Genomic DNA, 12,412 nt, shown 5'->3' with positions numbered 1-12,412 from the left:
TTTACTATCACCATCTTCAAATCTTTTTATGACTTCAATTTTTTCATCTAATGTTATCACTTTTCTTTTCTTTTTACCAGAGGCACTTTCAGATACACTTTTCCTTTTATCCATAGTTAATAATTGCATAATATATAAAAATTTTAATAGAAATTAATGTAATTAATTAGTATGCACAGTAATTAATGTAAACAATGCGTAATTGTGGGTAATAACATTGGAGTCTGCACATTAATATGCAACGCCAGAACTGAAAGTAACTGATCTGTATGTTCGTAATAAATGTGGTGCAGCCGGTGTTGTCCTTCAGAGTGCATAATGTTAGAAAATATTTCAATTGTTGTAACAATACACGTTTGAAATAATCTGTTTCTTTTTATTTTCTTATGGTAGAAAAACAAACTAGCTTCCCACACTGTACCTTGCGTCGTTTTTGTTTATTTCTCGATAACGCTTCTCAATGAAGAAGGTATGACGCGACACGAAATAAACAGTAACTCCCTTTTGTGAACAGAGCCATGCGCTCACTAAGAAAACAAGCGATGTGTTTCTATAATGTTATGCATACTTTAGCAGTGTATTTACATTCGTAGCTTAGTGCTGATTTTTGTAGCATCACCAGCTTCAGTTACTTTAGGCCAAGCCAAAATACCACGCTAATCAAAATTTTGATTCATGCTAATTCGAGTCTTGCGCTATTCAAACCCACGCTAATTGAGGGATTCCTGTTATGTGGCTGCAACTGCTGTGACTGGAAGAAAAGTATAGCAGAAAACCAAAAGACATGCCCAGTTAATGGAAAACTTACAATTAAAGTGGAAGATATGACAGATATACATACTATAAGGTCTGTAAAAGTAAAATGTTTACAATGATTAAAATAAAAAAAACAACTACAATATTTCCTTAACATTATTCAATTTTTAAAAAAAGTTTGACTTGGCTGCAAATATTTCATTCATTTAAAGATCCATATACTTACAATATCTGTGGCATCAACTCGGGTACCAACTATCTTCAATCTGATTTCATCATCCTGCTGGATAACAACATCCTACAGAGTATAAATGGGTAGATTAATGTAAAACTGATGATTAAAAACATTCATGTATGAAACTAATTAAAAACTTCATTAAATAAAAAAAGGAAATTCATGGTATTACAAACTGCCCTATATTGTCTTTCTTTTAGATAAAGTTGAATGTTAAAATTTGTAGCTGCACATTTAACCATCGAGATTTATGGGATTCACTAAGAGAGTAAAATCTTTATTACTTCAAAAATGCAGATAATATTTTGTGGCTGAAATTATGAACCTCAAACTAAGCAAGTTCAAGTGACCTGGCTCACTCTTAAAAGGCAAATCTGCCAAAATTGTTTTGCTCATAAAATATATGAGATATTCATTTATTACTTAATAAAAATTAATATGTAATTCAATAAAAACATTAATTTATAAATGAATAAAATCAAAAAAAAAAAAAAAAACAATCATGCCAGTGGAGCTGATATGGGGATAAGTCATACTTATAACATACCTGAAATCAATTAATGAAGTATGATGAACTACACACTCACACATTTATTTTAAGCAATAGAAATTTATCAGTCAGTTCATGGAAAGTTGTGTGAGGAGGTTTAATCTCCATAACACTCATTTAACCTTTTGCAGCCTGGCTACAAAACTAAAAAAAAAGATGCTTTTGATGTTCATATTTATTTATTTTTGGATGGTTTCCATTAGCTAAGAGAGCTGAATATATTTTGACAAGTTAGACAATTATCTAGGGTTGATAATTCTGTGGGCCCATGACAGCACTGGCTCAGTTTTTTTTTTTTGAAATTAACTGTATTTACATTTTGAAATTATTGGTCAAAATCAGGTTTATACACCATCAGCTTAAAAAAATAAAACAAACTTAATTTGTCCTTACTGTTCTAATAATTTTTTCTTATAATTTATAAATGTTCTTAGTTATATTGTAATCCTTGCAACATAACTAAGAACATACATTAAAGCAAAAATTAAAATAGCCTCATAAATATTGATTCTTTGTTTTATGTTTTAAGTTGACTGTTCACTTGACACAAGCTTGCTAATAAGGCTACTGTTGTCTGATGATGGAACCAAATACTTTCAAAACCAGTCACAGCAGTGCCTTGAGTTTTTAATGGTTAACAGATTTACCCAATGGATGATGTTATGAGATTAAAAGTGATAGTTTATATTAGGTGCACCCTGTGCTTTGCAGCGACTACATGGACAAATGTGGTAGTTTTTAAAGAGCTTAAGCTAAGCTCTGTCACCATCACTGGAGGGACAACAGCATCCTCAGAAGTTCAACTGAAAACTGTAATGCAAAAGAGCATTACTGCATGAGTATTTAAAGCATTACTGTAGGAGCCACAATTCACTTTGAATCGTGGCTCCTACACAAGTCTGTTTTTGACCCATCGATATATATAAAGGTGTGATGTGCATATTGGAATTTGTATGCTATGTGTAGTTGCCAGTAGTTTGTTCTCAACAGAGTTGTTCTCCCCAGGTTTGAAAATACATGTCATAAATGGATAGAACTATACTTTTTTTTTTTTTTTTTTTGGTAGTTGTTGGCGCATCGGCTTCTGTGGTCATAGTGCACCTCCCAAGGTTTTTGCAGTACTTTGATCCAAGCCCGAGGCCGGATTCGAACCCGCGACCTTTGGGTTGCCAGGCAGGCACTTTACCCACCTGGCTAGCTGGGTCGGCATAGAACTATACACTATGGTGGAATGATCTGTGCAATCATAATAGCTATGTTGTCATAATTAAGCTCTCAGCTTAGCAGTAAATCTTTCAGGCAAATGTTGGCAGATCGATTCATTTGTGGATGGGCTTGGTATATGTTTTCCCAGTTAGATGCAAACAGTCTCTCTATTTGGATGATTGGTGATAGATTTTATCTTGATGGCATAGTGTAATAACAAGCCATTTAGGATGTAGTAAAAGTTCATGGACTTCTGAACAAAGGCTTTCCATAGGCAATGTTCGGAAAGCTCCAAGTGCTACACAGAGTGCACTGTGGTGTATGGAGTCTAATCACCTTGGTTCACTTGGTTTCGCTGAGTCGTAAAACGGCTGCTCCATAATCTAGCTTGGAACAATTATCGCCCGTTAAAGCTTAAGTATATTGATCTGCTCCCCAAGTAGTTGAAGAAAGAACTTTGAATATGTTTAATTTCTTGAGGTACAAAAGTCTGAGTTGTTTAATGTGTTCAACATGTTAGTTAAGAATGTTAGTTTCTTATTCAAGAGAAGTCCTAAGAATCTTATGCTTGGTACTACTGGAATCATATGTCCGTAAAATTTCAGTTCAGGATCAGGACATAGATTTCATTTTCTATGGAAATGTATACATGAAGTTTTTTGTGTGAAAATCCGGAAGCCATCTATTTATGCCCATTTGTTTATTGTTTCTTGTAGCTGCCATTCTATATTTCAGATATTTCAAGAGCAGCAGGAAATACTAACATCATCAACATATAAAGTGACATTTAATGGTTCTTGGTATATGTTCAGTTGTGGTATTTATTTTAATAGCAAAAATGGTAGTGCTAAGCACAGACCCCTGAGGCACACCTTCTTGGGTGAAAACCTTTGCAAGGGTAGTCTGCAGCCAAACACAAAATGTCCTGTGTTGTAAGAAATTTTGAATATATTTAGGAAGATGTCCACCATGTAATCCAAGGAGATATAAGCTTTGAAGAATTTCATAATGCCATGCCATATCGTAAGCTTTTTCTATTTCAAAACAGATCATGAAAGAATGTTCTTTTCGGATGAAGGCATTCTGTACACTGTTTTCTAATTTTATAAGAAAGTCTAGTGTTGAGTAATTTTTCCTGATCAGGAAGGTTACTGCTGTTCAAAAAACATGTTAAACGAGCATCGATAATTTTTTTCATAACTTTACTTAAGCAATTTGTTAAAGCTACTGGAAGGTTGTTGCATGGGCCAGAGAGATCCTTTCCCGAACTAAACCTTGGCTATTTTCACAATTTGTTTCTGTTTTTTAAGATTTGCTCTGATTAACCGGTGGCCCAAATAACCGGAATCCACTGTATATATAAGGAAGGTGAGGTGAATTTCCTTTCTGAATTCTTACTTGAAAGCTCTTAAGTAAAGAATCACTTGAGTAAAACAGGAAGAAAAGACACTCAAAAATAAATAACTTATTGCCTGAAAAAGAGCACTATATATGGCACAAAAAATTACTAGGTCACTATAGCTTGGCACTTGGGGCCATGGCCATGCGTACTGCAACTGCTTCAAGAGTTTAGTTTATTGGAAGAATCTGGGAAGGAATATGAGAGTTTACCAGAATTACCACGCCACCATGTGTCATGCTGCAGGTTACTCCGTCTATGGCATGTGAAATATTTATTTATTGTTGTTGTTATTTGGTTTTTAAGAGCATTAGCAACTAAGGCCATATTGCTTCGGGGATATGCGGTGGTCATTACCTGACCTTTCCGCATCCTTCGTATACGGGCTCGAACCCCGGTCTAATCAAGAAGCATGTGCTACGCACTGCTGCTCCTGCCCGCCTGGCTACGGAGGCGCCTTATTTATTGTAGTAGAGTCTTGAGGTCTGAGACAGGTTTCTTATAGGCAAAGACACAACAGGGCATGATGTGCAATCAGCTCATACATGTCATATACAGGGTGTCTCAAAAATATTGGTACAAACGTTTAGGGGAGGTAGGTAACATCTAAAGGAATGTGAATTGCATAGGAACCCATAACCGAAAACGTCACAGGAAAGTAGTAGCAGAGGCACAAGAAGCAGAAATGACACAAGACAGTAATTAGTGGCAAACATTTATTTGACATAATATTAACAATGGAGTACGAGATGGATGCATTTCATGATGTTACAACAGATGTTCGAAGGTTCCACCATAAGACGTGATGCATGCATGACACAGACGCAGCATGGATTGGCGGACACGGTCAAACACACCTGGAGTTTCTTTGACAGTAGCAGCAGTGCAGACGAGTCTCGCCATAAGATCCCTTTCCGTCCCCACAGTCGATTCATACATGATATATTTGAGGGCCCCACAGAAAGAAATCAAGGCTCGATAAATCAGGTGAGTGTGGGGGCCAGGAAACGGGTCCACCACGGCCAATCCATCGACGCCCAAAACGCCTGTTCAAATGGTCACGAACACACCTTCCATAATGGGCAGGCGCCCCGTCATGTTGAAACCAAATGTTGCATCTCACATTTGCTGGAACATTATCAAGTAACCCTTGATAATGTTCCAGCAAATGGTATAACTTGTTAAAGGTATAAGGTATAATTAAAGGTTCCTGGTATAACTTGTTGAAGAAAGATCCAATATTTAGCGGAGTTCATGCGGGATGGTAACAGGTATGGGCCGACTAAGCAGTCACCGACCATACCTGCCACACATTTATTGTGGGAGCAGTAACTGAACCCTTTGGAGATGAAAGGGGTGACGCTGTACACTGCAACGAGACACTCGTAAGGCAGAGGCAGCGGCACGTGTGCTGGTAGTGGGATTATTCTGGAAGGCATTCAACACACTTTCTTCCATGGCGGGAGTTCGCATCGAACGTGGTCTGCTCGCACTACTCCTCTTACCTCTAAATGATCCATAATCGCACAAATTTTGATGCACACGCGCAAACAAATGGTGGTCCAGTACATGTCTGTCTGGGAAGTGTTCTCCATAAATTCGTTGGGCAGCTCATCCATTGCCCTCTGCTAATCCATACACTAGGTGTATGTCTGCCAGCTCACAGTTCTTATATCGATGCATGCTCTTCGTGCGGCGACTACTGCTTGAATGAGTAAACCAGAAATTTTCCCTCTCGCGAACTGATGAACAGTGCCGTGTACCGACTTACGGTGACGTTTCCGGTTATGGGTTCCTATGCGATTCACATTCCTTTAGATGTTACCTACCACCCCTAAACGTTTGTACCAATATTTTTGAGACACCCTGTATATTAGTGCAGAATCCTCTGCAGTTGCATTGCATTATGGTTTTCATTATTTGCTTTTGGAGAAGGTTTCAGACTGTCCAAATTTTGGTTTTTCCTTCAGAAAATATGGTTTACCAGCATCCATATCTTCATCTGCAAAAATTTCTATTACTGATTTTTCTGCTTCATTGGTCACTTGTCTCTATTTGTTCAGTTGAATTCTGGCTTATGACATTTTTTGTGTTTTTCTTGAGGGGGTTTCAGTTCTGAGTGTTTTGCCTCAGGAGGTACGGATAGTGGTATTGGTGAGTTCCTCTTGATGTTTTGGCTAAGTAGTGCTCATGCCCAGTCTGAAATAGACATCTCTGGAGGAATTGTGAAATCTGTTTGGGTCTCAGTTGTATTCCGATTTCTTAATACCTGCATATAGGAAGGTCGGTTTATAATGGTTGGGAGTACAGCTAGTGCAATTTGGATCTCTTGGTATGTTACAACAATGTTCTACTTTATATCGTTGTATCTGATTTTCCCTTTTCCAATAGTGTTTAAAATAGGCAGAATGGTCCTCTTTGCAGCTTGGACAGTTCCGATTGGCATGTTCCTGAGATTCACAGTGGGAACAGATAGCAGCTCCACGGCATGTCATTTGTGAATAACTACACTTTTGGCATTTAAAGCAGCAGACAGTATTCAGAATGTATAATCTGATGTTACAATTTAGATATCTGGCCTTCAACAATATAGGTGGTCTGGGAGTGAAGGTCAGTTTGAGATTACTGGTTCGGGTAAGTGTCCCATCTCTAGTTACTTTAATCCTTCTCACAGCAATGATACCTTTTTCTTCCAGCTCATTTTTAATTTCTTCTTCAGAGTAGCTGATAAGGTCCCATTCAGAAATTACTCTTTTCGATGTGTTTAGGGTATTATGGGAAGAGAAGTTCCTTCAAATGTTTACTTACACATTTAATTACAAATGGTTTGCAGCTTTCGAGGCTAAACGGAACTCTTTGTCAGCAAATACTAACAGAATGGAGAAATTAGAGACAAAATTTAAAGGTGGTGGTTGTTGTTTGTTAGTTGTTGGCACATCGGCTTCTATGGCCATAATGCACCTCCCAAAGTTTTGCATTTTCTACTCTGATCTCTTGCAATTGCCGTTCAAATAAATGCCCGATTAGAAATTATTCACAAAGTACTTAATGGAGAGAAGGAGTTTGATTGTATATATCAATTTACAGTGACTTTTTGCTTTTTAAATCTGATTATAAAAGCGTATTAATTTTAGATAGTGGAAAACCTCTTGTATATTATTTTCTTCACTTAAAATGTTTTTCAGAGTAGGAGCATCTTGAATTTTAGTTACGGATTTAAAGGCTGTTTTTCTTTCGTTTGTAGAGGCCGGACAGTCTAGTAACAAATGTTTAACTGTTTGTTGCACATGGCACTGATTACATTGAGGCGGTTCTTCGGTTCTAAGTAGAGAGGAATGAGTAAAATATGTATGTCCTATCTTTAATTTGATTTGATTTTGATTTTTGTGGCACAAAAACAGCAAGATTATAGTGCGCCATGAAAAGGCTAAAATTCAAGAAAGATAAGACTAGTAACTTTTAAAAAGGTTACTTCATTGAAAAGTGCATATACATATACAGACATATCAATAGATAAAAGCAAATTGTGTATTTCATATGAGTATATATATATTAATCGATTTTAAAATTTAAAAACTGCTGACACACTGTCATTATCATTTAAAATCTGACTGAATGTATATGGCTCAGTCAGATGGGTAAAAGCAGTAAAACGAGCATTTCTAAAACTGGTACAATCACATAAAATATGTTGAACGGAAAAATGGTGTTGCATTGCTCGCACATAGGAGGGTCATCAGCCCTCAGCAAAAAGGAGTGTCACGTGATTTTTTCTTGGCTCCGCATAGGACACTGTCCTATGTGGAGCCAAGCAAGAACAACTTTCTCTTTGCAATCCCTGCGTAAGCTGGACCGGCAAGGATGGATCACAGGCTTCATTCAACATAGTTTGTTTGTAGTAATCAGGCAATGCCACTAATCTTGCCACTGAGATTGTAAGTTACTATGGATCACTTGCCTGTAGTCTGTATAGGGGACTAACAGGTCAAGATTATCCGTCAGGGCTGCCGATTTGGCTACAGTGTCAGCCAAATCATTTCCTCTAATCCTGATGTGACTGGGGATCCAGCAGAAGCGGATATCGAATCCACTTGCATAGAGGTTGTATATTATCTGCTGAATTTGGGACAGGGTTGGATGATTAGTGCGTGACACCGCTGATAAAGACTGTAGTGCACTCACTGAATTGGCATATATAATACACCGTTGGTATCGGTGTTTTCTTATGTGATCTAGAGCTAACTCTATAGCATACAGCTCTGCAGTGTAAATGCTACAGTCTAGGGGTATCTGCTCTGATATGGTATTATTTGGAAAAACAGCAGCAGATCCCACGTACGATTCTGACTGCGAGCCATCTGTGTAAACTGGCAAGAAGTCAGAATGTTCTGCACGATGTGAATAGAGCCAAAGGTAGACGGAGTATTAGACTTTGTCGCAATCTTAAGAGAGAAGTCACATACTGGTGTTTGCGCGTGCCAGGGTGGAAGGGGCTCCTTTGGTGATCGAGCAACCTTGTCTACCGAGATGTTAAGCTCATTGAGTAGCTCTTGAACACGGATGCAGAATGGCGGTCCGTCGTGTGTTATAAAGATTTTTCCATTGTGGCTCAAAAACGGATGTCAGTGTGGGGTGATCTGGCAGGGACTTCAGCTTGGAGGCACATTGTAGAGACAACTGCATTCGTTGAAGCGACAAGAGTGGTTCATTTGCTTCAACATACAGACTTTGGACAGGCGATGTTCTGAATGCACCAGTAGCAACACGAATGACTTGATAATGGATGGGGTCAAGCCAACAAACAGCACTATTTCTGGCAGATGCATATACCTGAGACCCATAATCTAATTTTGAGTGTACAAGTGCACGGTATTGACAGAATAGAGTGCATCAGTCTGCATCCCAAGAGGTAGAAGAGAGAGAGAGAGAGCGGAGAATGTTAAGCCCTCTCATGCACTTTGTGCGTAGCTGACATGTGCTGGACAAATGTCAGCTTTTTGTCAAAAATGAGTCCCAAGAATTTCATCTCTGATACAACTGGAATGGTGCTTTGTCCAAGTCGTAATTCAGGCTCAGGATGGAGGTTGCGTTTGAGACAAAAATGGACGCAAGCGGTCTTCTCCGGTGAAAACCTGAAACCACTGGCCGTGGCCCAGGAATTAAGACGGTCAATAGCTTGTTGCAATTGTCTCTCAACAACCCTCATATTGCATAATTGAGAAAATATGCTGAAGTCATCGACGTAGAGTGCACTGTTTATAGTTGGAGGAAGTTGTTTGGAAAGAGAATTTATTTTAATGGCAAAAAAGTGTAACACTTAAGACAGATCCTTGTGGTATCCCCTCCTCTTGGCAAAAGGGCCGGGAAAGAGTGGATCCTACACAAACTTGGAAATAACGGCAGGATAAGAAATTTTTAATAAAAACGGGAAGGTCACCTCTTAGACCGAGGTTGTAAAGGTCTTTTAAAATACCAAATCTCCAAGTTGTGTCGTATGCTTTTTCCATGTCAAAGAAGATGGACACCAAGTGTTCTCTTTTTAGGAAAGCATCTCGGATAGATGTTTCCAGTCTAATTAAGTGGTCCAGTGTGGACCTGTTGCTTCAGAAGCTGCACTGAAAGCGGGAGAGGTCATTCGATTCTAAATACCATAAGAGACAAGCACTGACCATTCTCTCCAATATTTTGCACAGACAGCTAGTCAGAGCAATAGGACGATAGTTTTTCAGAGAATTAGGATCCTTTCCTGGCTTGGCAAAAGCAAGAATAGTTGCTTTGCTTCAGGTATCCGGAAAATGCTATTCAAGAAAGATTCTGTTGTACAGGAAGAGCAGAAGGTCCATGAATTCTGGTGAAAGATGTTTAATCATTTCATAATGGACGTTGTCTGGTACAACAGCGGTAGCCTTTATATGGACAAGTGCTGTTTTCAGCTCGTGGATAGTAAATGGCCCATTATATGGGTGGGAGCACTTCAATGTGAATTTAAGGGCCTGTTTTTCAGTGTTGTGCTTTAAGACCAGACACTCTGGGGAGTAAGATGATGTTGCAGAGATGTTAGAAAATGTTTCCCCAAGAGCATTGTCTATTGCAGTAGAGTCTGCAATAGTACATCCAATATATTCCAGGACCAATGAGGGACATGCTGTGTATTTCCCCTTCATTTCCGGATTTTTTCCCAGAACACCTTAGGGCTGGTTGTTTGGGTGAGGGATGATGTGAAACAGATCCACGATTCCTTTTGACTCTGATGGCAGATGTAGCATACTTTAGCTCATGCACGTTTAAAGGCTAATAGATTGACAGTGGTAGGATATCATTGAAATATCTCCCAAGCTTTGTTTTGAGCATTTTTGGCAGCTGTGCATTCTGGATTCTACTATGGTTTTGGAAACGGAGGAAACCGGGTGGACATTTTTGGAATTGTAGTTGCAGCTGCATGGACAATATTTTCTGTTACATACGTAACTGCATCATTGATAGGCTCCTGACTGACTGCAGAGATGTCACAATTTGCCAGGTGTTGAAAGGCACTCCAGTCGGCCTGATCAAACTTCCACCGTGGTAACCTAAAAGGCAGAGACATGGTCTCCCAGTGTGTAAGTAGGTTATCACAGGGAAGTGATCACTTCCATATGGGTTCTCTTCCACATCTCAAGTGAGTGAAGGGAGAAGAGAAGGGGAGCAGATAGATAGATCAATGGCAGAAAATGTACAGGTAGGCATGTGGAAGGTGTTTGTTCCAATATTTAGAAGGAAGAGGTCAAAACGTTGTTATTTAGCATACGCTCTATGATTTATCCCCTTCCATTGATGCTAGCACTACTACACAGGGTATTATGTCCATTGAAATCCCCAAGAAGTAAGAAAGGGGAAGGCAACTGCATTATAAGATCATCAAGGTCTTCCTGGAAGACGTCCGTCTCAGGTGGAAAATAAACAGAGCACAGGGTTAATAAAAATCCCACTGTAAGGCAAATTGCAACAGCCTCTATGCTGGTTGTAATTAGCAAGGGCTGAACTGGGGTCTGGTTGCCCACAAGGATAGTGACTCCTCCACGAGATCATCATTTGCCTTTAGATAAGTCTCCTGCAAGCAAAAGCAAACTGGCTCGTGCTTTTGCAGGAAGGCCTTGATGTCATCAGTATTTTGCCGGAATCCACGACAATTCTATTGTAGGAATTTAGCCATTATTTTGGCTTGGTGGGTCCATCAGGCGGCTTCCGAGGTGCTGAGGGCTTACTTTTGTCAGTCTTGGGTTGTCTCTTTTGGGGAAGTATGGATGCTGTCCGGTGTCCATTTCTTCCTCCACAAAGAGTTCCAAGACTGATTTGTCCGGTACCTCCTTGCAGAGGACAAGGAGGTACCGGACAAATGTGCCTAACTACAACCGTTATTATTGGTTGCTCTTCTTTACCACTTGGTTTTGGTAGTGGTGAAGCACTAGGAAGTATGGATATAGGAGTGGCAGCTGACTGTTTTTTTGGTGGGCTTTTGTGAACTCAATAAATAGTGTGCATTCGGAGTGAATGACTCTCTTGGTGGTACAGTCATCTCAGTTTGTGTACCGATAGTGCACTTCGCAGAAACCTTCTGAGCATATGAAGGCTTCCCGCTATTTATTGGTTGTATGCATTTTCTAGCCTCTGGGTAGGAGATGTTTAGCTCAGTTTTTAGTTGCTGAATTTTCTTTTCATCTTTCCACTGCTGGCATGCTCGTGAATATGCAGGGTATTTTCCTTGGCAGTTAGTTGTTGTTGTTGAAGTGGGATTTATTGGCGCAAGGGCTGCTATGGCCAAAATGCGCCTATAATTTAGGAGTGTTGGTCAATATATGAAAGAAATTGTTCTAGAAGTGACTGTATTCGTTTATCATTTTTAAATATTTAAACAGCTCTGATAGATTGGCTATATCTCCAAGTATATGAGCTAGTTGCAAGGGTTTTTGTGAATTCATTAAAGATCTGAAACATTCAATTCTAGCAGAATTGTAGTGTGCACGTTCACTGATATGTTTCACTGTAAGAATGGAACTATAATGCGAGCAGAGAGGAGGCTCTTCTCCTAGCAGTAAAAAAAGATGCGTTAGGTGCGTATGGCCAATTCGTGCTCTTGCAAGCATGACCTATTCGTGCCTGGTTAATCAGGAACTAGATTTCCATAGCTGTGGTTGTTTTATTTCAAGAAGCTTGTTTATATCTGATTATGCCACTTTTCAGACCACATCTCTGTACATATCCTCCGTATGATTGGCTTGTTGTCAGA

The 12,412-nt window shown here is 39.2% G+C and overlaps 1 protein-coding gene across 1 annotated transcript in view; it reads right to left on the bottom strand.

The window, feature by feature from the left end:
* Polr2G (DNA-directed RNA polymerase II subunit Rpb7) overlaps positions 1 to 12,412 on the bottom strand; it is a 147,973-nt gene that overhangs the window by 14,967 nt on the left and 120,594 nt on the right. Inside the window, exon 6 of the mRNA XM_090379794.1 lies at positions 983 to 1,054. Within this exon, the coding sequence (XP_090235920.1) occupies positions 983 to 1,054 (72 nt within the window). The remainder of the gene's footprint in view (positions 1 to 982; positions 1,055 to 12,412) is intronic.

This window comes from Mastigoproctus giganteus, chromosome 8 (genome assembly GCF_048544385.1).
Source record: "Mastigoproctus giganteus isolate SK-2022 chromosome 8, ASM4854438v1, whole genome shotgun sequence".
Classification (NCBI taxonomy): Eukaryota; Metazoa; Arthropoda; class Arachnida; order Uropygi; family Thelyphonidae; genus Mastigoproctus; species Mastigoproctus giganteus.
The sequence above is the reverse complement of the archived record's forward strand: the minus strand, read 5'-3'. Positions and strand labels throughout refer to the sequence as shown.